This window comes from Quercus suber, unplaced genomic scaffold, assembly GCF_002906115.3.
Source record: "Quercus suber isolate HL8 unplaced genomic scaffold, Cork oak 2.0 scaffold_737, whole genome shotgun sequence".
Lineage (NCBI taxonomy): Eukaryota > Viridiplantae > Streptophyta > Magnoliopsida > Fagales > Fagaceae > Quercus > Quercus suber.
Window position 1 is genome coordinate 276,347 of NW_027070176.1, and position 25,367 is coordinate 301,713.

At 32.8% G+C, this 25,367-nt stretch overlaps 2 protein-coding genes and 1 non-coding gene across 3 annotated transcripts; 2 read left to right on the top strand and 1 right to left on the bottom strand.

Moving 5' to 3' along the window:
* Positions 1-5,835: 5,835 nt before the first annotated feature.
* On the top strand, positions 5,836-7,056 carry LOC112038777 (transcription factor MYB83; the record flags this gene model as incomplete). The annotated part of the gene is made up of 1 exon (XM_024071627.2): positions 5,836-7,056. A coding segment is annotated over one exon (675 nt), but the record flags the coding sequence as incomplete, so codon positions are not given.
* Positions 7,057-11,532: 4,476 nt separating this feature from the next.
* Positions 11,533-11,614, bottom strand: TRNAS-GCU (transfer RNA serine (anticodon GCU)). Its single transcript has one exon. It is a non-coding gene; the product is annotated as a tRNA-Ser (tRNA).
* A 4,574-nt stretch (positions 11,615-16,188) lies between these two features.
* LOC112038750 (uncharacterized) lies at positions 16,189-22,386 on the top strand. Its single transcript, XM_024071593.2, has 3 exons — positions 16,189-16,849; positions 20,749-20,934; positions 21,908-22,386. Exons 1-3 carry the CDS (start codon positions 16,211-16,213, stop codon positions 22,193-22,195), a joined length of 1,113 nt encoding a protein of 370 aa, XP_023927361.2. The 5' UTR covers positions 16,189-16,210; the 3' UTR covers positions 22,196-22,386.
* Positions 22,387-25,367: the final 2,981 nt, after the last annotated feature.

The following is a 25,367-nucleotide window of genomic DNA, read 5'->3' on the forward strand; positions in this document are numbered from 1 at the left end:
AATATGAATATGAAGTATGAGAGAGAGAGAGAGAGAGAGAGAGAGAGAGAGAGAGAGAGAGAGAGAAGGATTATGTTTGTTGGTTGATAGGTGGAGTGGAAAACGGATTGGAGGGGACCTCCTTTGTGTGTGTGTGTGTGTATGAGAGAGAGAGAGAGAGAGAGAGAGAGAGAAAAGAGAGGATGGCTGGTCTTCTTGTCTTTGACTCTATTCTTGTCTTTTTCGATACATTTTCCTTCACTCACAAGGTAATCATCATCTTTGTATGTGAGAATGCCGCACTTTTGCTTCCACTTCACATAATATTTCTCTCTCAAACTACACGTGAATTTGAAGTATAAACCTAGACCATAAAAAAAAAGTACTAAAAGTACTTTAGTTTTAGGTACAATTCTTGCTATGGCAAAGGTTTTGCACTTTTGTTTTTCGGTAATATAAATGTGGCACATTTGGCATGTGTGTCGTTTTTCATTTGTTTTTGGTATGTCTAATTCTTGCATGACCCTTGTGCTAACAACCAAACATGCTATCAAAAACAAAAAGATAGAAAGAAAGAAAGAAAGAAAACAATCAAACATGGTTCACAAGCCAATTACATGAATTTATAATGTAAGAATTCCTCCACCCAAGTGATAAATTTAGATGATTAATTCAAAATCTTAATAAGTTTCTAAGAAATAATTGAATTTAATCATCTAATAATTATTCTAACACCAAGAATCAATTATGTGTGTAAATAAGATTATTTGCAGTTTTGTTTTTCAATAATAAAATGTTTCTCATTTGACTTGGTGCGGCGTTTTCGTTTGATTTTTATTTGTCTAATTCTTGCATGACCCTCGTGCTAACAACCAAATATTAATATGCAATCAAAATAGAAAAAAAACAACCAAACATGCTTCACAAGTCAATTACGTGCAATTGTCAATATGTGTAAGAATTTCTCCACACCCAATTAGTACATAATAAATTATAAATCAATTCAAAGCATAATTCGTTAGAAAAAAGTTGAATTTAATCATTTAAATTTTACTTTTAGCGCTAAGATTCTAGAACTATGTTTTTCTTTATGTTTTTCCAAAAATTCCTTGCCTAATAAAATTGACCAAGAAAAGAAATAGAAGTGGTTAAAAGTTTCAGTTACCCCAATCATTTTTTTCTGTGTAAATTAGATTGTTTTCAAGGATCACCTCAATCATATGGGAGTAATTTTTTCAGCTCCTTTGTTGCTAAATGTGCAAGGGATATTAATATTTAAAATTTTAAACCAATCAAAAGAGTACAACATAATAATATCTTCAGATAATTGTACAACATGAAATGAATAGGTAGTAGTTTTTCTTTCATCCCATGACAAGGATTTCTACTTAATTTATACTTGTTACTAAAGAATTTTACGTGTGATCCTATCCATATACTTGTAGGACCATCTGTTAATGTTATTAATTGCTTCAACATGGAGTAGATTTGAAATTTGTTAAACATTGCATCAAAACATACAAAACTTTAGTATATCTTAATATTTCATAAATTTCTTCTGATTATTTTCTAAGAAAATAGCTTGATTTGATTTCAATAAATTCTCCCACAACGAAATTATATCTTCCATTCTTCTTGGATATTCATTATTCTCAACCACTTCAATAATGTCAAATTTGTTCATGTACCTGGGGCAAATGATTTTCATATTTTTTTTTAATTCCAAAGTAACATTCCTGCAAATTACTCAATATTATTCATTATGCCATGAATAAATATCAGTTAATTTAAATATTGTTTATCTTTTCAACTAATAAGTTATACTTGAAAATAAGACTAATTTACAAGACTTTTTCCACAAGATTATAGTGCCATTACAGTTACACTATACCCCACAAGTTTCCCTATCCTATGGGCTATCATGCTAATTTTCTTGTGGAATTTCTTAAATTTCTTTACCTAATCCTCTCCTTGAAATCCTACATGTTAAAGAATTTTCTGTGTGAATCCTCACATGTATCATGCAAAAACACCCATCACCAATCCTCAAAGTCATTTTCCAAGATTTTCATGAGGATATTCTTATTTAATACGCGAAAATTTTAAGGGCAGATAAGTTATTTAAATCTATTTGCTGCTGTGCACCCAATAGGGACTGCTACAGTTTTCTGGGAAAAAAGTGAGAGTGGAAAACTCTCAAGTTACTCAAGTGTGTCAAAAGCATTGTTCTGTATATCCACAGCTGTCCATAGTAAATACCTATAACATGCTAAAGAGGCTGTTTGAAGCAACAAGCTACTTGGTTACAAAGACAAGAAAAACCAACTCACCCTGATTCAGTTAATACCTTGTAGTACAATGTGAATGTACAATTGAAAAATGCTGAAGTTATTATCAATGTTATTATAAAAGACTTATAAACTATTGTAGTATTTATGGGTTTTAGTTAACTCAATTGGTATAGTATTTTATCGTTGAATAAAAGATCAGGGATCTAATCCCTACCTATACCAAAAATTAATTTGTGTCTTAATCTGATGATTGAGCTTGATTAGGAAAAATATTGTTTTACTCTTTAATGTGAAATGTTTCACACAATGTCACTTCCAAACTGGATATCCATATTTACAAATGATATGAAAGAATGTGTACATAATTTAAAAGAGTGTAGATACTATTATATGTNTAAAGAGGCTGTTTGAAGCAACAAGCTACTTGGTTACAAAGACAAGAAAAACCAACTCACCCTGATTCAGTTAATACCTTGTAGTACAATGTGAATGTACAATTGAAAAATGCTGAAGTTATTATCAATGTTATTATAAAAGACTTATAAACTATTGTAGTATTTATGGGTTTTAGTTAACTCAATTGGTATAGTATTTTATCGTTGAATAAAAGATCAGGGATCTAATCCCTACCTATACCAAAAATTAATTTGTGTCTTAATCTGATGATTGAGCTTGATTAGGAAAAATATTGTTTTACTCTTTAATGTGAAATGTTTCACACAATGTCACTTCCAAACTGGATATCCATATTTACAAATGATATGAAAGAATGTGTACATAATTTAAAAGAGTGTAGATACTATTATATGTGAAACAATTAATGTTCATATGATTAATGATATATCACTAATAAAATAAACTATTTTTTGTGCTTTGTATTTACAAACTAACACATTAAATTATAAAAGTTATTTAGTAAAATTTGTAATAGATGTATCATCAAATGCATAACATCAAGAGAGCAAAGTTTTAGGAGTGCTTAAACAAATTATGAAATATAAAAGTTTGGCTCAAAAAAAAAAAATCTTATTGAATGAAAAGTGAATGTTTATCAGTTTCCAACGAAAAGCAAACATTAAAGTACAAAGTACAACCCTTTTTCAGCTTTTATCTGCAGGTATTTGATCGTCAGACAGACTCAAAATGAAAAGAAGTGGCATGATCAATCAAAATAAGGAAACAAGGTTTCTCTTGCTATGCCATGAGTTATTCATCATGGCATCTCTCTCTCTCTCTCTCTCTCTCTCTCTCTCTCTCTCTCTCTCTCTCTCTATATATATATATATATATATATTCAGCCGCATGGTTGCGAAATCATTTTTACTGATGAATGGGTTCCACATTTTAACCTTTTTACTAATTGTATCTGTTTCTTTGGCACGTCCTATTAATTTATATACAATTTCTACATTTGTTCCATGATGAATGGATTCCACATTTTAACCTTTTTATTAGTTTTTCCTGTTTCTTTGGCACTTCAAATTGATTTACAAATGATTTCTACTTTTGTTCTAGTTTTAGAAAAAATTGCACGTAAAATTATTAATAATTAAATATGAGCCATACAAATTTGTAATTTGAATCCAAGTCTTTAAATGTTCAATTCTATCAATCTGATAACTTTGTTGGATTTGGACATATAACATCCACTACATAATAATTGTAATTTACCATCAAGCCAAGGCTTCAACGAGTTTCTTTTTGGTGTTGACAAAATTTAATTTTAGGTCTCTTATTCAATAACAAAAAGTTTAACCAATTGAACTAACTGGAATCTACGAGTTTAATAGAAATTTGAAATGGCGACAAAGTAGATAATTATACAATGAAGGTTGAACAAAACCATAAGAATAATATTAAAATGCATTCTTTTCATTTATAGTCTTGTTAGGAAATTGACTTTGAAATAGTAGCAAGGTGGATAATTAGAGAATGAGTGTTGAACAAAACCATAAGAATAAAAATAGATATTAAAATGCACTCTTTTCATTTATAGTCTTGCTAGGAAATGACTAAAGAGTAATACTTTAGCATGGCTGTCCATAGCACGCGAAAACCCACTGGAACCGACCAACTCGGCATCGTCCGAACTGGGTCTATGACGTTAGAACTTGAAAGATGCAAGTTGAGTGGCGGTTTTGGATTTTGAAACCCGACGGAAACTAAATCGACCGATGGTATATCTCTCTTATCCTTAGATCTGTCAAGATCCCGTCAAGATCCGAACTAGATCCGACGAGATCTCGACAAATCCAACCGGATATCGGCCAAATATCGATTGATCAGACCAGATCTGGCCAGGTATCGCTCCAGCGACAAAACTCGAAACTTGATAAGACTTGAATTGGTCGACCCGACAAGAATTCTAGGTCAGTTTCAGGTTTTGTTTTTATCCACTGAAAATTTCAGATTGAGTCCGGGTCGGGCACAAACCCGACCAGTGGACAACCACTTTTAGAGGATAAAATTATACTTTACAACCCTAAACTATACCCAATTTACACTGTGCATTTTTAAGAGCTTGGTTATTTGTACGGAATGTTTAACAGTTTCCCAACAATGTATATGAATGTTTAATTATCAGCTATCACAGATGGTGAATGTTTATCAATTCATATATGTTAGTAGAGTATGACTGAGAGACATGAGGCCAATCAAGAGCTAAAGAAAAAAAAAAAAAAATCATTTTTTGACATTGCAAATCTTCCTGGTTCTGATCAACCTTACTATAGTGTTTAGCAAAACAATAACTAAAGAAAAAACGTTGACTATGGCAAATAGTTGAATGCAATATTGTTCATAAATCTCATGCAGTTCATCTCTGACAGTTCCATACACACACAGTGTTCAAATGAACTTATATTATCCACTTTAAAAGCATACTGTTCAAAGCACTTGCACTTTGCCCTTGAGAAACTACTCGCTTACTCTTGAATTTTGGTTTGTGATAAAGAGTGGTGGCTGTATATGGTAGATTTTAGGTTCAGATATTCACACACACACACAAACGAGCCACTTATAATAAAAAACACAAGAAACATACTTTGAAAAGTCTAGTTATTAATTCCAAGTGATATATATATATATATATATATATAGCGAAAATTGATCCTCTTTTTCCTTTCTAAATTCTGAGTCAGATTTAACAAATACTTGTTTGCATGTACTATTAAATCTGGGACTCTCTCTCTCTCTCTCTTAAAAATTATTGTTATTATAGGGCTGAGTTTTGAGCCTAATTAAGTCTCCAGCTAGCAGCATGCATGCTTTTGAGGCATGACCAATACTTGCCCAGAAGTTCCACCTTAATAATTTGATTTGGTAAACACAATAATCTTATTTAACTTACAATAAAGTCGATGTGAGTTTAGACCTTGACATTAATATTCTAATCATATCATACTTCGTATATAGTTTTTTGTTTTTTTGGCTTGGAATGTCCCTTTCAGTTGTACCTTATGCAGTTGACCATCCATATATAAGTCATGCAGTTTTAAATTCTAGGTGCATCTGGCTGAAATAGTGTTGATTAATTTTCTCAACCATTAATTAATTTCTCTTTCTTTTTACAAATATTTTCAGGTGGTCTCAGATTGCAGCACGTCTTCCTGGAAGGACCGACAATGAAATTAAGAATTTTTGGAATTCCACATTGAAGAAAAGGTTCAAAAATAACACTTTCTCAACCTCAACAAATGACAGTGATTCTTCAGAGCCTAGAGATGTCATAGGTGTCACACCCTTGAATGAACACGACATTATGAATATGTGCATGGACACATTTTCCTCATCATCAAACTCCATGCAAACTTTGGTCACAGCAGGCGGCCATTTAGATCCATTTTCCATGCTCGATAACTGCTATGACATGACGGGTGCAGCCGGGTTGTTCAACGTGCCGACAAGCTTAACACCACAAGTTGGTAAGGGTGATGGATTTTATGGTGATTATGGGATCTTAGGGCCTAATATTATGGGGTTAGAAAGGGACCTCTCACTTCCTCCACTAGAGAGTAGAAGCATTGAAGAGAATAATGCAATGGTGGATATGAAAAGCACTAACAACCACTTCAATAATAATGGTTGCTTCAACAATACTAGTGAGAGCTTTAAAGTGGAAAATATGTTTGGGTTTGGAAATCATGGACAAGGAGAAAACTTAAAGATGGGGGAGTGGGATTTTGAAGGATTAATGCAAGACTTATCCTCCTTTCCATTCCTTGATTTCCCTGTTGAATAAAATCCCACCTTTGGATCCTTCCTCTCACTCTCATAAACTATCCAAAGCCATACCATAGGAAATTTTTGGCCAAATATTATTTCTTCCAAAGTCATCAAATCATACATAAACCCATTTGGCTTGCTTTGTTCTTTTTGTTTCATAAGTACCTGTTGTTTCTCTTAGCCCTTAGAAAAAACAATGTATACACCAATGCTCCCGTGGTCTTAGATAGGTGTCTGCAATAAATTTGCAATGTATTAAGATTATAGGATGGTGATCTGAGATGTTTCTTTTATGTATCTCAATTTCCTTGTGAGGCACTTTGGTTGATCTGCACTAACAGTTGGTGCTATAATCATAGTTCCAATGAAGAGAAATGTGAATAGACATATAGAAGTAGACAGGGAATAAAGATTAGTTGTTAAGTTGTCTTGGTGTACAAAAGGAAATAATTTGGGCCTAGAAGTCGTTATTAGTGGCAGAAAGTGAAAGAAAAAATGTAACCTCAATAATGTAAACGATCATGTCAATAAGAAGCATAACGGGAACTTCTATTGTTTTATATATATACATGCTATTTTACTAATATTTAAATGATTAAATTGTCGTCTCTTATTTGTTTAAGTATTCCACGATATCTACGCAGATCGTTTTATGTTCGAATTATCAAAGACAGCTATCAGGGGTGGCGGCATCTCTAGTCTAAGGGGTTCAATGAACTCTCTGAGCTGACAATTTTTTATTTATTTATTTTTATATACAATATTGTTGTTTTTATTTTATTTTATTTTATTTTTTATTTTTATTTTACCCCTAACACAATAACACAAAAACATGAATATGCTCTTCTTAACAACCTATTCTTGCAAATAAAGTTTTAATCAATTGAGAAATATTATGTACATAACATTTCACAATAAATCTTAAGTGATAGATTATTACTAACTGTTATTATTGGGCAAAAGAGTAAGTTTGGTTGTTGTTTAAAATTTTTAAATTAGAATCAATAACAACTTACCACTTATGATATGTTGTGAAAGTATTGTAGATGTGGAACTACGGATGGCAATGGGGCGGAGCAGGGCCAAAGGATGGGATCTTCACTCCCACCTCGTGTGGTTTTGTTTTGTCCTATCTCCACCCCACCCCATTAGGGATAACAATTTTGCCTCTCCCCGCTTAACATGCCCTTCCTTGTTTCACCCCGCGTGGGTTTTCCTCACCCTGCAAAGGTGGTTTAAAATTTTCAAATTAGAATCAGTAATAACTTACCACCTAGGATATGTTGTAAAAGTATATTGTGGATGTGAAACTAGGGATGACAATGAGGCAGGGCAGGGCCAAAGGATGGGGTCTTCGCTCCCACCCCGTATGGTTTTGTTTTGTTCTATCTATGCCCCACCCTATTAGGGATGACAATTTTGTCCTGCCTCGCTTAACCCGCCTCTCCTTACTTCGCCCTGCGCGGGTTTCCCCTGCCCCACAAAGGTGGTAGGGCGGAGATGGGGTAAGATTTTAGCTCCACACCATGGGGCGGGATGATGATGGGTTTAGACATTTTAGCCTCGCCCCTCCCTGTCTCTGCCTTGCCTCGCCTCACCTCACATTGCTAAGGATTATAATTGTAAATTTTTTATACCCTAAAAGCCCACTATTTAAACAAACATATCAATGTTAGCTTATTTTATTCTACCCAATATGGTTCTCTGCCTTTATTTTGTTATATGTTTTACTATGAAATTTTATTATTATTATTATTATTATTATTATTATTTTTTATGATTGTCTTGTTAAACGCTTGGATATATTATTCAATTTTTTCTAAAAATTTATTTGATTTGATGAGATAAATTTAGTTGTAATTTCAAGTATATTTTTTTTAATTAAATAAGTTTCATTAAAAAAATTGTACTAGTTGTAGGGCAAATTAACAAAAAGTAGAGTTTTACAGGGTGTGACAGGGCTTCGCGGAGCCCCAAGGGCCAAGGATGGGGTGAGAAAGTTTTCCCAGTCATGCGGGGCAGGGCTGGGCGGGGCGGGGCTGGAGCAAAACAAAATCATGTGGAACAGAGACGAAGATCCCATCCTTTAGCCCCGCCTTGCCCCATTGCCATCCCTACACCCCATAGAACTCTACATCTTGTTGATTTGCCCATGACTATTACAATTTTTTTTTTTTTAAAAATAAAACTTGTTTCATTAATAAAATTATACTTGAAATTACAAATGAATCTATTCCATCAAATCAAACTAATTTTTAGCAAAAACTAGACATGTCATCCAAGTGTTTAACAAGACAATATCATAATAAAAACAAAAATCTCATGGTACAAAATCAATGATTCAATAGTATATAAATTTGTTTCTAATAAAGATAAAAGAAAACGTTAAAATTGGTACCTTATTTCCAATATTGCTAGAGAAAAAAGAGAGGCAGATAACCACATTAGATAGAATAAAATAAGCTAATAATATGTTTGTTTAAATAGTAGAGCTTTAGAGCATGAAAATTTTACAATTTAACCCTTATCAACACGGGGTAATGCGGGGATGGTCTAAAAAATTTAACCCATCCCCGTCCTGCTCCGTGGTGCAGGACTAAAATCTCGCTCCATCTTCGCCCCTCCCACCTTTGCGGGGTGGGAAAAACTAGCGCGAGATGATGTGGGGAGGGGCGGGTCAAGCGCGACGGGACAAAATTGTCATCCCCATGTGGCACATCTCAATTAATTTAAACTTTTGACTAAATTTGTGAGTGGATTGGTTGAATCTGAATGTGCTTTTAATTTGTTATTTGTTGAGGGGGAACTGGGTGCGTGGGCTAGTTAATCAGTAAGAAGCAAATGTTAACAATAAAATATAATTAAACAATATATGATTCTAAAAATAAAAATATTAGATAAGGCGCGTGGGACAGAAGAGTGATTGAGTAAAAACAAAAACAAATGTTAACACAACAAACATTTTTCTTAATACAATTATAAAGAAAAATAGTTGTCAAAGTTGAGTTGAATTGTAAAATAAAAAATTGTAAAACAGTGTAGACATAAACTAATAGATAAATGTATTCTTAGCAGTAATAATTAAAGTTCACTTAACAACAATAATTAATATGTGTAATGTATTTAGAAACAAGAGATAATTTCCAAGATTTAATTTTAGTAACAATAATTAGTATGTTCATTGTATTAAGAAAGAATATGTCAAATGAAATTACTATTTATCATTTATTCTCTTACTAGTACTATAGACAAATTTATAATAAGAAGACTAGACCTCTTCAGGCATCAGAATCTCATCCTGATGGTAAGATTTATCTCTTACCTAAAATTCGACTTTTTACTAACCACGAAGAAAATAAATTTTAGAGCTGCCGCCGACGCCTATGCATAATTTGATTATTTAACATTGAATATGACATCTTCCTTAAAATATATATATATATACATATATATATTGAATGTGACATTAGGACAATAATTGGCTTATGTGAGGCCTTTTCACCCGTCCACACTAATGCTTATCACTTCCAGATGAAATGCTTAGTAGCGAAACAAGAAACGTGAACACTCTGCAGCAAAAGTCCATAACTAACAAAGATTTCGCAGCCCTCAGCTGTTCAGTAAGCAACTGGTTAATATCTAAGGTCTTCATGCATGCATCCAATTCAACTTCTGAAGTGACATGTTGATTGACCATCTTGCGTGGATACATCAACAAAAGAGGATCAATCTGAGAGAATTTTCTTCTGCACCAACCTCTTCAAAATGGTCACCAGTACTCATCACCCAACACTGAATACATTCAAACATAGTTAAAAAAAGACACCATTAGTTATAGACTCTCAACAAACTAATCAAGTTCGAAGACTTGCATCTGGACATTTAAACATATATGCCGACAAACTTCAGAGTAGAAGCTGAGAGAAACATGACTTAAACCTGCGGACATCCAGTCACTCTAAGTCCTGCATGCACTGAGACTAATAATCTCCTAAAAACTGCATCATTCATGATTCAACATTGACTTAGTTAGTAGACCACTGTTTACCTATCATTTTCATCTAATAACTAAGATTCCAACAAAAATTAGGATTTGCTTGTATCATTTCTTTCTTTTACTTCTTATGTTCATGACTTTTCTTTTAATGTGAATCACGCGTGCAACTTCTGGACAAAATATATGGTTCCACTAAGTCATTAGGTACCAACTAGAGGAAAAAGATAACAGCATCTTTTGACAAATGATCTTTCAAGCATCATAGCTACTACAATATTCATGTTTGTCCATATCAGTATCAGTGTAAGGGTATTGAGGACCCCATGAATGTCCTTAGTGATTGAACATCAAGCTAATTAAGGTCTATGACTTTATTGGATTTACCTTAAATTTGAAGTTAGAAATTTTGCCAACCCAATTTTTTTCAGGCTTAGTTGTAAAGTTTTTGGAAATTATATGCATGGTTTAAATGTGCATGGAAATTTTAATTTTCTTTGTCATATGTAAAAATAGAGTAAATTGGTTGATTTCACCTACAGTTTTAATAAACACACGATAAATATGTGAGGACTGGGGAGTCCATAAATGTCCTTGGTGACTGGTAGAACATCAAGCTAAGGTCTTTTGACTTTGGATGTACCTTAAACTTGAAGTTAAATGTTTTCTAATCCATTTCTGTTAGAGTTATATATATACTTTTTAAATGCTAGTTTGGTAGAAATCATTTGGGTTTGAATAATGTTCATGGAAATTTTTAATTTTCTTTATTGTAAATGGTGGAGTAAATTGACTTATAAAGCAACAGTTTTAATAAATAGACTATAAAAAAGAAAAAAACAAAAAAATTGGAATATTTTTATTAGAGTTTTATATATATATATTTTAAATGTTAGTTTGTAGAAATAATATGGGTTTGAATAATGTGCAAGGAAAATTTAAATTTTCGTTGTTGTAAAAGGTAGAGTAAATTGACTTACATAAAGCAACAGTTTTAATAAATACACCATAAAAAGGAAAAAAAAGAAAAAAAAGATTGGAAAGCGTCGCCTGAGAGATTCGAACTCTCGCGGGGAAACCCCATGTACTTAGCAGGCACACGCCTTAACCACTCGGCCAAAGCGACGCTGTGTGATGAACGTTCATCATAAATATATTTATCTATATTTTTTAAGTCAACATTCTTAGGGTTCTTCCTCAAAGTTACATAAATAATAATTGGAAATAAAAAGGAAAGGATACAAATTTAATATCTTATGCAATAATAGTTAAAACTTTTGACACATATGTATATATATATCATATCCACATTAATTATTTAGTATAGTATGAGTTTAATTTTTAGCTGTACAGGCTTTTCTTTTTTACCAAACTATAGTTTAACAAAATTTTCAAGTTTAGTCAGTACCAATTTTTGTATATATTTTTCTGTATAGTTTAGAGATATAAAATTTTCATAAAATGCATTTATTTATTTATTTTATAACATTTCTTTTGCTAATATTAAAGTAGTAAGTTATGATAGAAGTTGTCAATGGGGGATGGTTCAATTGGTAAGGCTCGGACACTTCATTTACCCCACCTAGATATCAATTCCATTGTCAACAGTCCTTCGTTGGTGGGCATCCATAAGGATTGGTTGCATCAAAAAATGATGAGCTTTAATCTGAGTGCCCTACTCGGGAGTTGACATAGCTTAGCTAGCTCATATTTTTTGTTTACCAAAAAAGAAAAAGTTACAATAGAAATTTATAGTATTTAAAAAAAAAAAAAAACTGTGAAAGAAGTCTCAGCAATTATCTCGTGAATCTATTACTTTAATTTTTCATTTCACTTTTTGGTTGTGCTTTAGCTGTTAAAGTATGCTACCTTTGTTATTCCGTTAATTAACAAATTTTTTTTGTCCTTTCTCTTTTGTCATGTAAATTATAGAATCCAATATTATAAAATATGCAAAAGATTGATGTTTTTGTTCTTTAGTATGTGGCCTTTTCTTATTTTTTTGGATGAAGAATAAAGTAACCTCATGTTACCATTTTAAAAGAGGGAGAATACCATTAAACTATGTTTATTTTTTTGGTTAAATCAATTAAAATATAAAATTAATGGTAGTCTTTTGTGATTTATATTAGAGATGTCGGTTCCAAGCCCTTTGTATTTGGATTGGATCCATCCACATTGAATTTTCAAATTCTTTTTAATTTTTATTTAGATATAAGACATGTAATATTTAAAAATCAAAATAAATGTCATGTGTCACACATTCAGTTAAAAATGCTAGGGAGTTGGAAAATATAATTGGAGGGAATAGTCTTCATTGTATTAAGTATCTGCTTCTCATAACATATTTTCAAATTATTCAGGTTCTTTGGATCCTTCTAAAAAAAAAAATTTATTTGGTTTACGCACAAATTTTAAAAACCTTATTTTAAAGTGAAATTGTATTTTTGTCCAATTAATTTTAAGCTTAATAAATCAATAGACATAAACTCTTCCAAACAAGCACTAAGATTTTATTTTATTATTATTATTATTTTTTTTTTATGCAAGCAGAAAGCCACATGAAAAAGAACAAGTGTGCTTCAAGATGATAACCCTTAAATCCACAAGGGTTACTTGAATCTATTAGGAGTATTCCGAAATCTACTAGAAAAGAAAGGAAAAAAACTCTTTGGGATTTTTATTGATGAAATTGAATTGCCTTGAAAGTTAAAATACATTCGAATTAGGAAAAGAAACCACAAGGCTACTAGGAGACCCTTAGGAAATCCTAAACTATTCTTAGGACAGCTAGAAGACTCTAAAATGTCATAATTTGCGTAAAGCATGAAATTAAGTTAGAAAGAGGAAAAATTGCCAAAATTGGCAAAATTGATCAAAAAATTACAAATCAAAGGCCTACCTGAAGATATTTTCTTGAAAAACTATATAGGTAATGTTCACAAGGTAATGAGTTTTGATGTTCACAATGATTCCCTTCATGTCACCAAATACCACGCAATTCTGTTGATGACTCTGATGATTTTTACTAGTATTTTTTTTTTATGTATTAAACTTTTTATGTGTTAACTTTAGCAATCTCTATGTTCAAGGAAAATTTGTATTGTCCGTTCTGCATCAACTTTAATACGCGTATCTAAAATTGGTTTATAATTTGCCTATATAAGTAGTGAGATTTGCACAGTTATTTGAAACACAATATATAATATTTGTGAAGCCCATCTCCCATCTCGCATCTCCCACTTTTCACTCTTTTACACACAATCTAGCCCATTGGGCCGCCTTTTGTATTTGAGATGAATCCATTTTCATTTTTATCTCTTTTCTTCCTTCTCAAGTTTTTGTCCCTAAAGTTAGGATGTGCTCGGACCCTCTATAGTTTCTTTGTCATAATAAAGTTATATTTATTAAAGAAAAAAGTATGCAACCTTAAATTTCTCAGGCTGAAATTTGGAATTCCAGTGAAAAGTCTTTGCACTGTAATGCATGTGTAGCAAGTTAACTTTTCAGTGATCAGTCTAAGGACCCCATGCTAAGGAGTGGAAAATAAATTACAACAGGTCCCTAGCTATGCTAATGCAAGATCCGGGTCTCCCTAAGAAAGTATTCGGTGATGATGGAAGTGAGAAGTGCAATTCATGATGTCTCTTGGCATAAAAGCTAAAGCAATACATTCCCATTAGATTAGATTATTTCCTCATGTTCACATTATTGCCTTTAATCATGACCACGTATGGTCACTCACCCTTGTATTTCAATCCATCACCACTCTTCAAAAGCAAGCAATATTCAAACCCAAATTGCATTTATACTGCTCATTAATTCTCTCTGTCTCTTTCTCTTGATGATCATCAAGTATTAAATGGCACATTTTTATTTGATACAGCTAAACTAAGGCCCACATGTAAAGATCCATGTGAGTGTACATTGAAACTACATAGAAATCTCATTAGAAATAGCTTGAATCGAGAGTTTCTATGCATTGAGCTCGTTAGGATACATACAGTTATACTTGTCACATGTTCACATTTGAATGGATCTAATATACAAGAACACTGGATATCCAAGTCTTGCCCAATCTAATTAACAAACAATGTAAGCATGTCATTGATTTGTTCACATTTAAATTTTTTTACTTTATTTATTTTCTTAAATAAATGAGGATTTAAAAGTTATAATAATAAAGGAACTCAATCGTGCATGTGCAATTTGATCTCAAGCGCATCAAATACCATGGAAACCTAATTATACAAATTAGCTATAACAAACCATTCTTGTAAGATAAGTTGATATGATCCATATTTGGGGGCATTTTAAGAATTAATTAGTACTCTTATTTTGGTAATATTTTAATTAGTACACTCATTATATATCAATGAACCTTTTTGGGCAAGATGACTTTAAAATTGAGAAGAGACTAAATTAGGGAAAAGAATTGCTAAAGCGTGCTTATTTTGCTATGATTCCTTCTTTTTTTCTTTTTCTTTTTTTGTGAGGATTTTATTTTATTTTTTTAATATATATTTTTTTTAATGAGGACTTTGCTATGATTCCTAAGATGTCCAAAAAGAGAGACAATTCGGTGTAAAAGCATATGCTAGTTTCTAGGGAAGTGGCTCTCCCTTAATTATCGGATATAATTTTTGTATGGCTTGGCCACACTCTAAACTAAAGTGACTTTGGAGGTGCGATTTTTGTTTTCCAAAAGAATAGGGAAAATATCATAATTTTTTGGTCATTATTATTAATAATGATAACAATGTCAAACAAGGTTTACCATATAATAAAGATTGCATCATTAAGTTGAATTATAAATTAGGAGTACTTGGATTTGTAAGAACCTCTTTTTTCTTTTCTTTTTTTCTTTTTTTGATAAAAAGGATTTGTAAGAACCTAGACTTAGGTTCTTATCCTCAATTCTTATTATTATTATTATTATTATTATTTATTATTAAATATTTATTTGTTATAAACAATAAAAAACGATTCGAACATCTTTATAATATTTAATTGGTCCATCAATTTCACCTAGCTGGTTAAACCTTATTGAACCAACCCAAATGACTTAAACTAAACATATATGTCCTAAACCCATAAATTGGTAATTCTAATGAATTTCAGTGATTAATTGAAAACATTTTTTCCTAAAATGAAAGGAGAAAACTATTTTCGTCATTTACTAGTAAAGGATACACCTACCCTATTTAGTTATCATCATCCCCATGTTTTTCCCCCCACACAATAAGTCAATAACCATGCTCTCATATCATCACTTTTGGAACATATATACTTTACAGTTTGTAGTTTATAGTCTATTTTTCTCCTACAATAGTGGCACATACTAATGATATTCTTTTAATGAGAAATGAGAATTATTTGTTCTTTGTAATAAAAACTCTTTATTAATTAGTACTAGCTAGTACTAAAAGTTTACAAAGAGAATTCCTTAGAGATTTTAGCGCAAAGTAAAATGCTAAGAACAACAAATTTCATAGTTTCATTCACAACTTATTGATATAATAAATTGTAATTGGCGCAACATTATTTACACACGACCGATACCATTTTTAATATAAGAGAAAAAGTAAACGAATGTATTAAGAGCATTAGTTTAAATATTTTTTAGAAATTTTTTATGAAAAAAAAATATTAATTTTTTTATCTCAAAAAAGCAACCTCTCTTTATCAGCTTTATAAACCCTACTAATTAAGACCCTTCCCCATGTCAGAGAAATCATCCCCTCTGTCTCTCTCTCTCTCAATGTCTAACAATAGAATGGATGGTGTTGAAGACCAAGAAGCTCTGTTTCACTCCTACCCTTGTGCCTACTATGTCCAAAGCCCTTCCACTATTTCCCATGCCAATAGCACTGACATTAGAACCAACAATATTGATGAATCCACATTCCACTCCCCAGTTCGCTCAGAAACCTTCCTCACAAACCCCACAAACCCAAACCACAGCATCGAAGCCTCACGTTTCACTCTCTCACGCTACTCTTCCTCTCGTGGATCAAACAACTCACTAATCTTGCATGAAAAGAAGAATAATAGTATTATTGCTTATGATGTTCAAAGCAATGGGACAGCCGGGACTCATGAGAATTGTGAGAACCGTTTGATCATTGTTGATCATCATGGAAGGGTTGATGACGATGAGGAGGAGGAAGAGAATGATGAGAAAGAATTATATTATGGGAGAGGAAGAGGGTTTTGGAGAAGGTATTGTACTTATCGTAATTCTGATTCATGTCTGTGGATTTGCTTGCAAATATGTTGGAGGGCAATACTGAGCTTGGGAATTGCATTGCTTGTGTTTTACATTGCTACAGAGCCACCACCACCCAAGTTATCCATCAAGGTACTACATCTTTCTCTCTTACGGATCATTAATGTCAAGCTTTTTATTAAAAAAAAAAAAAACAGTTTATTCTTTTTTTTTTAAACTTATTCTATCATAGTTTTGTGTAGTTTATTTTTTAAACCAAATTTATTATTAATGAAAATGAGCTCTTCTGAATGAACACAAACCCTATATTTAGGAGATTATATTATTTATTGTATTTTTATGATTTGGTAAATAGATTGTAATAGACAATTTAGTCAACCTAGTTCAAAATAAAACCTCTCTTTTAAGAAAAAAAAAAATAGATGATGAGGCTTTAAATTTAAAATCTAGTAGATGCATCATGCATGCCTAAGTTAATTTATTTGTTTATTGGCTGGATAAACGCATGCCTAGGTTATTAATTTTCTTTTTTAAAAAAAAAAGGTATATTGTCGGAATAAACTTTTAGTAAATATATATTATATAGACAAAGGGAATGAAACTTTATTGAGATTATTGAAACGATTTGACTAAAGGATGGGTTGTCGGATCTCCTCTTACAGTTTCAACTTAAGGGACCTTGAGCATATGCATAACTGCCACATGCTACTTTTTCTTTTTTTTTTTTCCTTGGATGAATACATTAAGGTACATTGCTTATGTAAGCAGATAGAGATTGATGAAAAAAAAAAAAAAAAAAAAAAAAGCAATGCAATTAAAAAAGTTTAGCTCCAAACATGTTGGGCCTATTTTGTTCGAACCCAGGATTATAGTGATTAAAGAGATCGTTATTTGTAGTTATGTGATTTGGTTAAATAATATAATAAATAGACTTATAAATCACTATATAATGAGTTGGAAAAAATAACTCTGAATAAGTTTGGAGACAAACTTTGTTTCTATATAAAATAATTGTGCTTCACGATTCAAAGAGTGTGTCACACACTAGCTCTAGCTCTTTCTTTATTATGAATTTTCTTGATTTTACTAGGTTGGTTGATACTGAGTTGCTTTATGTTTTCCCTTCATTTTATGCTATATCAATTGTGATATATTGTTTCTAAACCAAAAATAAATAAAAAAGTGTGGTATATTATGTGTCTGGTTTGTTTATTTGTTTTTTATTTTTATTTTTTTCATTTTAAACTTTGGTTGGAATATATGGACAAATTGTAACTAATGAAGTATATATAAAATGGAGTGTAAAAACTGGGATAGAAGATTTGTAATGGGTTGATATCGTTTGTTACATGCAAGAAAGCTTTAGGCAACAGTGTACATATAATCATCCATATGAAGACCAAAAAAAAAAAAAAAAGCATTAGTCAATGTAAAGAGCTAACCTAATGGACAGAAGACTTGGGAAGACCCAAAATGTCTCCTATCAAGGGCCGAAATTATAGGTACAGAATTCTCTACATTGTTAGGCCCATACTACATTACTTGTCTCATTATTGTTAGACAAAAAAGTATAGGCTCATAAAGGAATTTTTAGGAACCCAAACTTTAGACTGGATGGGTAGCTTGTTCTGAGGGTTGAGGCTGCAGATTGGCCCAAAGTTAGCCTCTGCCTTTTTCATTTTTCATTTTTCTTTTTGTGGAGAAAAGGTGGACTGTACAGTTGAAATTGAAACATTGATGTATGACCAGAATCATGACCAAAAAATAAAAAAAGGTTTGGCCTAGTCCAATGATTGAATTGACTAAAGTTGCAATAGCCCCAAGAGAAACATAAAAATGTTCAAGTTCCACAGCACAAAGCAGTCCATGTGCCTAAGATCATTACTTTGCCTAAGGTGTTCATTTCCATTTACTTTATTTGTCTAGTTGAGCATTATGTAAAATAAAATAATAATAAAAATAAAAAAGAGAGAGAAAGTTGACGATTTAAAAAGTTTTACATAAATAGACAAGTCAAACATAGTGTTAGAGATATATATTAGACAGATATTAGCCCAATGTAATAGGCCCAAGCCTAGTCCTACTTGTACTAGTAGTCTAGGGTTTAGTCGCCTATATATACTCATGTTAGGGTACATTATAACACAGGTTATTGTACTACACTCCTACACAATAAAGATGTAGCCCTTAAGGGATTCCTCCGTGGATGTAGGCCGTCAAGGCTGAACCACGTAACCCTCGTGTTCTTGATGTTCTTATTCTATGCTTCCTCTTCCGCATCCACTCTAACATACACAACATGGTATAACACATTGCGTTTGATAATATTCTCCATTTAACATGGTATCAGAGCTAATATTCAACATGGTATCAGAGCCAAACTCCATTCTTGGCATCAAACAAAATCTCTAACAAGCAAAGAAGATTTTAATGTGCACATCACCATCAAAAGTCACACATGCTTCTCTGCTGAATCTAGACTCCATGGCATCTTGCAGCCACAGTGGCTCAGTGCTGTGTTCAAGGTCTACAAACTCAAGCAAAGCCGTGACTCAACTTCTCAGATCTATGCTAATCCAAGCCTCGCCTGATGAAACCAACACCACAGACGTGATCCACGACCTCCCGCGACCAAAACCAGGAATTCGGCCACCAAAAGAAGCTACACGCGCCGCCACGCGCCGCCAACAGCTCCAAAACTCTCCCACGCGCCACCTCAGATTCCTGAATTTCAGATCGTCTTCTTAGTACACGCGCCGCCCCTACGGCCTCCTCGTCCGCCGATCTACGAAACCTGAAATTCCGGTCCTCATCTGAAGTCACACGCGCTTACACGCGCCGCCAGGGTTTCTGTCTCGCCACCACGCGCCGGTATACGCTGACACGCGCCTTCCACGCGCCGAAGCAGTCCTGCTGATGTCATCTGACGTCACGGTATGACGTCAGCAAATGCCACGTCAGCTAGATCCACGTCAGCCCTAATTATGTCATCAGCCACGCAACTCGCCACGTCAGCAGTGTTGCCTCGTCAGCCCACGTCACCTTGCTGACTGTTGACCCGGACCGACCCGACCCGGACCACCCGGATCTGACCAATGAGCTCTGACCGTTGACTTTGACTTTCTTTGACTTTGACTTTTTGCGTTGACCTTTGACCAAAAGTCAAAATTTTCGAAAGGGCCTATCTTGCTCAGTTTTTTGCGTAGATTCCGATTTTGGACTCCGTTTCTTCATTTGAAACTCCAAAATTGGTCAATTGGCACATTCTTCATTGTGGTTTCTTCAAAGGCATTCTTCAAGGCATCTCCAAGTGATCTTCTCATGCTTATCCAACCTTAAACTTTCATCGAGCTTCCGCCTTGAGTTTGAGGGAGGGTGTTAGAGATATATATTAGACAGATATTAGCCCAATGTAATAGGCCCAAGCCTAGTCCTACTTGTACTAGTAGTCTAGGGTTTAGTCGCCTATATATACTCATGTTAAGGTTCATTATAACACAGGTTATTGTACTACACTCCTACACAATAAAGATGCAGCCCTTAAGGGATTCCTCCGTGGATGTAGGCCGTCAAGGCTGAACCATGTAACCCTCGTGTTCTTGATGTTCCTATTCTATGCTTCCTCTTCCGCATCCACTCTAACATACACAACATGGTATAACACATTGCGTTTGATAATATTCTCCATTTAACATGGTATCAAAGCTAATATTCAACATGGTATCAGAGCTAATATTCAACACATAGTAATAAAAACATCAAAGTCTTTATTCCAAAATTTGGAGTTAATTAGAGATTCTCAACAAATTAGTTAGAATTGGTCATATGCATTCTTTTTCTTCATTTTATTTTATTCAAAATCATACTTTTTTTAATTTTCTTTATTGACATGTCTGTCTTTATTTATTTATTTTTTAACTTAAAAGAAATAAAATAATAAAAAGAGCTAATCTTAACTTAATGAGACATGCATATGTTAAGGTCCAATTTATATTCACTTCTTTCTTATGTGTAATAAATACATGTTGCAGATTGCAGGAATTAGCCAATTTGTGCTAGGCGAAGGAGTGGATGCCTCAGGTGTTACAACTAAGATACTCACCTACAATTGTACCATCAATTTAATGATTGATAACAAGTCCAAGCTCTTTGGCCTTCACATTAATCCTCCAATAATGGAAATGTCATTTGGTCGCCTCACTTTCGCAATGTCATATGTAAGTAAATCCAAGACATCATGAATTTTCTTATCTACGTGAGTTGAACTCTTTGTTTCTTGAACATGGCAACTAAGTTTTGAATGAACAATATTTATTTTGGAATTTGGAACAATTTTATCAGATATTTGTAAATTAAAAAATGATATGGAAGAGTGTAACATTAACAAAAAGTTACATTATATATATATATATATATATAAACACATTATATTGTATATACAACTTGAAACTAATATTTATTGGAATATTAACTTTTGTGGAAAGCTAACCTTTCTTGGACCTAAAAGTTTGGTGCTCATTGTGAACTTGGATCAGAAATTTTGGAAATCCATGGGCCAAAATGGGCTTTAGGTGCATCACAAGGAAAAAAATCTCTTCATGGAATTAGGAAGCATTGGCCAAGAGTCCGATTTTAGTCCCTCACATTTTACAAATGTAACGATTTATTTCCTTATTCTTTTTTGTAGTTCTAAGTCACTCTATATTTAAGGGACCAAGACTAAACCAAATATTTTAGAAAAGTTAACTTATGCATTCGCCATATCACAAATGTGTCTTCTATTTCACAATATTTATATTTCAATAATATGTCAGGTTTATATGTTGTGAGAGAGATGATGTACATGTCGGATGCATAAGATAATTATTATATATTTTAAGGTATTAAAATTGCAAATAAGAAATTGCCAAAAACAAAAGAACATTTTTTTTTTTTTAAATTTAAAAAACTGGATTAGAACATTTAAAATTAAGGAACCAAAATTGTACATACTCTATATTTGAAGGATCAAATTTTAATTTACATGAAAAAACCAGGGTTAGTGTGCAAAGCTCTCATCTATATGCATCATATGCGTATGTAATATTGGTACTTTTATACATGTAATATTGCTGTGATTACCTCTTACTTTTTATTGCTGTTATTATTTATTTTGGCCGAAATCTTTGATAATGGGTTTGTTATGTATAGGGTCCAAAGCTATATGCTGAGAGTGGCTCCACATTGTACCACTTATATGTAGAAACGAAGAATAAGCCAATGTATGGTGCCGGAAGAAACATGCAAGACAAGCTAGAGTCTGGAATGGGATTACCACTAATATTTCGAATGAGGTTGAACTCAAATTTCCGAGTTGTTTTGAACCTTATCAGGCCTAAATTTCATCATCAAGCTGAATGCCTATTAGTCCTTAATCGTGCATATGATAAGAAACATCGAACCCAAGCATATAATAGCACTTGCACAATTACTTCTTAATCCTTGTTATTAATACGTGTTTGGAATGCACAAGTATAGATAGTGATCAAGCAAGCGAAGATGTTTGGCATATGATTATAAATCTAAATTTTGAAACCAAGACTTGGTTATTGTTGAGTATACATATAAATGTATTTGCAACACCTACATCTAGGTTCAATGATAAGAACGATGAAAATGATTAAATTGTTTGATTTGTCTAATGAAAAACTGAACTAATCTCCTCAAATTTACAAGGACTAAAAGATATAGTTCTATTTACTTGAATGGAGGATGGTACCATTGAAATTAATGGGATGGAATTATTTACTTGATAATGAATGTCACCATATCAAGTTTTCATAATAAATTGTATTTATGGTAGTAACATATTCTCTAAACTCAAATTACAAGTACTAATTAGTGTTGGAATGTTTATGTCTTAATCACATGGAGGATCTAGAGTACATATTTAGGTAGTGATATAAGTGATTACGTTCTTGTATCATCCACAATGTCAACGCTATGCTTTCAATCGCTAAAGTCACTCATAATTTGATTTTGCCAAAATCTAAAAGGATGGTAGAAGAGGATAGGGGATATTGATGCAACAATACCCACATCAACACTAGATAGTCTACAACATCAACATCACTTTTCATTGGTTTCATTTTATTGATTTTTCTTCTTTAGAAATGTGCGGAAAATTTTTTAGCCTATTTTGTAGCCTATTGTGAATCTTGTGCGCATGATATAAAAACTGTTATTTTGGAAATTAGGGTTTCATGTTATTTTTCTGAGAGAAAACTGTACTGCCACATCTTATATTTTTTCCTGAGAATAATAAAATCTTTGCAACTCTATGGACGTAGGTAAATTGCCAAATCATGTAAATATTGTCTTGTGTGTGATTTTTTTCTTTAGCCTATATTTTTTCTTTATTATTGCATCTCACAGATCTAGAAATTTTCTGTAAATTCCCATCATGATATTCATTTTACCTACCTACTTTTTCAAATATATTTTCTAACAGACTTTTTTGCCATTCTCTATTACATTTAAATATTATTTTTTCATTATTTCTTTAATATTATTTTCATTCTTTATTCTTAATGTTCACAGAAAGAGAGAGAGAGAGAGGTTGAATATTTAGTCATAAAAATTCATTTGAAGAGCAATAGTAACTCTTCATGTGTGGAGAGTAATGTAGCTTATCTACTCTATTTTTTACAATTTGGAAAGGTTGTTAGAGCTAATTTTTGTGGGTTTGCTCTCTGTTGATACCTATTTTTGCGACACATTTCATATAAACTCGATTCAAACAAGCCTGACTTCCTTGTGGGCTCAATTCATATATTATATTATATTTTATTCTTTAAGTATGGCCCAAGCCCATGCAACTTATGGGGAAATTGAGAAAGTGTGGTTTGGAGGGTATGGATTGGTTCCTTTTGGACCTTTTGCATGAGCCCAGCCCATGCGTGCTACCAAGTGGACAAGAGACACTGTTAGTACTTCAGGCTCATGGAGGAGATCTTGTATCCAAAATTTCCACCTCAAAAAAGCTTTTATGCTTTGGGTGACTGTGGCCCAAAGTTTCTACCCTAACCTAATTTTGCTACCATCTTTTCTTTTCCACCCAAAAAATACAGCTGACCCTAAACTAATTAGCTAGCCTATTGTAGCCAAATGTAACTGTCGAAAGCCTATAATGACAAGGAAAGAATAACTAATGGAGTCAGCCACTTTATTTCTAAAATCATGTAAAAAGCAAGCCAACTCTCTTACCCAATTAAAGCAAATTTGACCATAACCTCTTTGATTAAGACCTTGGGGTTCAAAGCCTCTTCTATTGACCAAAAACTAGTCACTTAGAGCACCCATAGTTCAATACAAAAGGCCCCAATTAGATTCAAAATCAACCAATCACGTTCTACCCACATACTTGAAACTTCAGAACAAAAACTCATTCAGCCAGTCAACAATCTCACAATTCTGAACCTTAGGGGTGGAAATATGGGTACAAGGGAACCTTCCCTCTCTTCCTCACAACCTCTCTCAATTTTCTCTTCTCGGTGACTGTGGGTCGAATTTTCAAACCTGTTGAACTACGTTTTCCCCATAGAGCTGAAACTTAAGAGCCAAAACTCATTGAGCCAGGAGCCATTCTCACAAACCCTAGGGGTGGAAATATGGTTATAAGGGAACCTTCCCTCTCTTTCTCACAACCTCTCTCAATTTCCTCTTCTCAGTGACTATAGGTCAAAGTTTCAGACCTGTTATTTTTTATGCTTTTTCTACACTTTTGTTATTAGCATTTTGATTCTCTCTTGTCAAAACACCATTAGCCTTTTTTTTTCTATACATTGTGAATTTTGAGCTTGATTCTCCACAAATAAACACTTCAAAGGAACTCAAGGGGAGATTTGGGCCGTTTTCGCATTTTCGGTCCTTGTCGCAAAAACGTCCCCGACACTCTCCAAACATAGTTTTAGAGAGGCTATTGGAAATGCCCTCACTGCCGCATGCTACTTTCTTTTTCCTTGGATGAATACATTATTGCACATTGCTTATGTAAGCAGATAGAGATTGTTAAAAAAAAAAAAAAAAAAACCATGCAGTCGAAAAAGTTTAGCTCCAAACATGTTGGAGTTATTTTGTTTCAACCCATAGTGTAGCGATTAAAGAGATCGTCTATGTATAGTCATATAACTTGTTTAAATAATAGAATAAATAGACTTATAAATCACTACGTAATAAGTTGAAAAAAAAAATTAAATATGTTTGGAGCCAAACAATAATATAAATGTGCTTCATGATTCAATGAGTGTGTCACACACTAGGACTAGCTCTTTCCTTGTTATGAATTATCTTGATCTTACTAGGTTGATACCAAGTTTGCTTTACGTTTTAATGTGTCTGTTTTCTTTTTCTTTTTTTCTTCTCATTTTTAACTTTGGTTATTTTTAAAAAAAAATATGTAACAAACTGTAATTAATTAAGTATAAAGTGGAATATAAAAAATTACACAAAAGATTTGTAATTGGTTGATATCGTCTGTTACATGCAGGAAAGCATTAGGCAACAATGTACATATAATTATACATATAAAGACAAAAAAAAAAAAAAAAAAAAACAAAAAAAAAAAAAAAAAAAGCATTAGTCAATGTAAACTGTAAAGAGCTAATCTAAT

What these genes read in the sequence shown, in the direction of transcription:
- LOC112038750 (XM_024071593.2), top strand. Translation starts at nt 16,211, where the DNA reads ATGTCAGAGAAATCATCCCCTCTGTCTCTCTCTCTCTCAATGTCTAAC. An exon ending in CACCCAAGTTATCCATCAAG is followed by an intron (nt 16,850 to 20,748) that starts GTACTACATCTT and finishes TACATGTTGCAG; the next exon opens with ATTGCAGGAATTAGCCAATT. An exon ending in TCACTTTCGCAATGTCATAT is followed by an intron (nt 20,935 to 21,907) that starts GTAAGTAAATCC and finishes TGTTATGTATAG; the next exon opens with GGTCCAAAGCTATATGCTGA.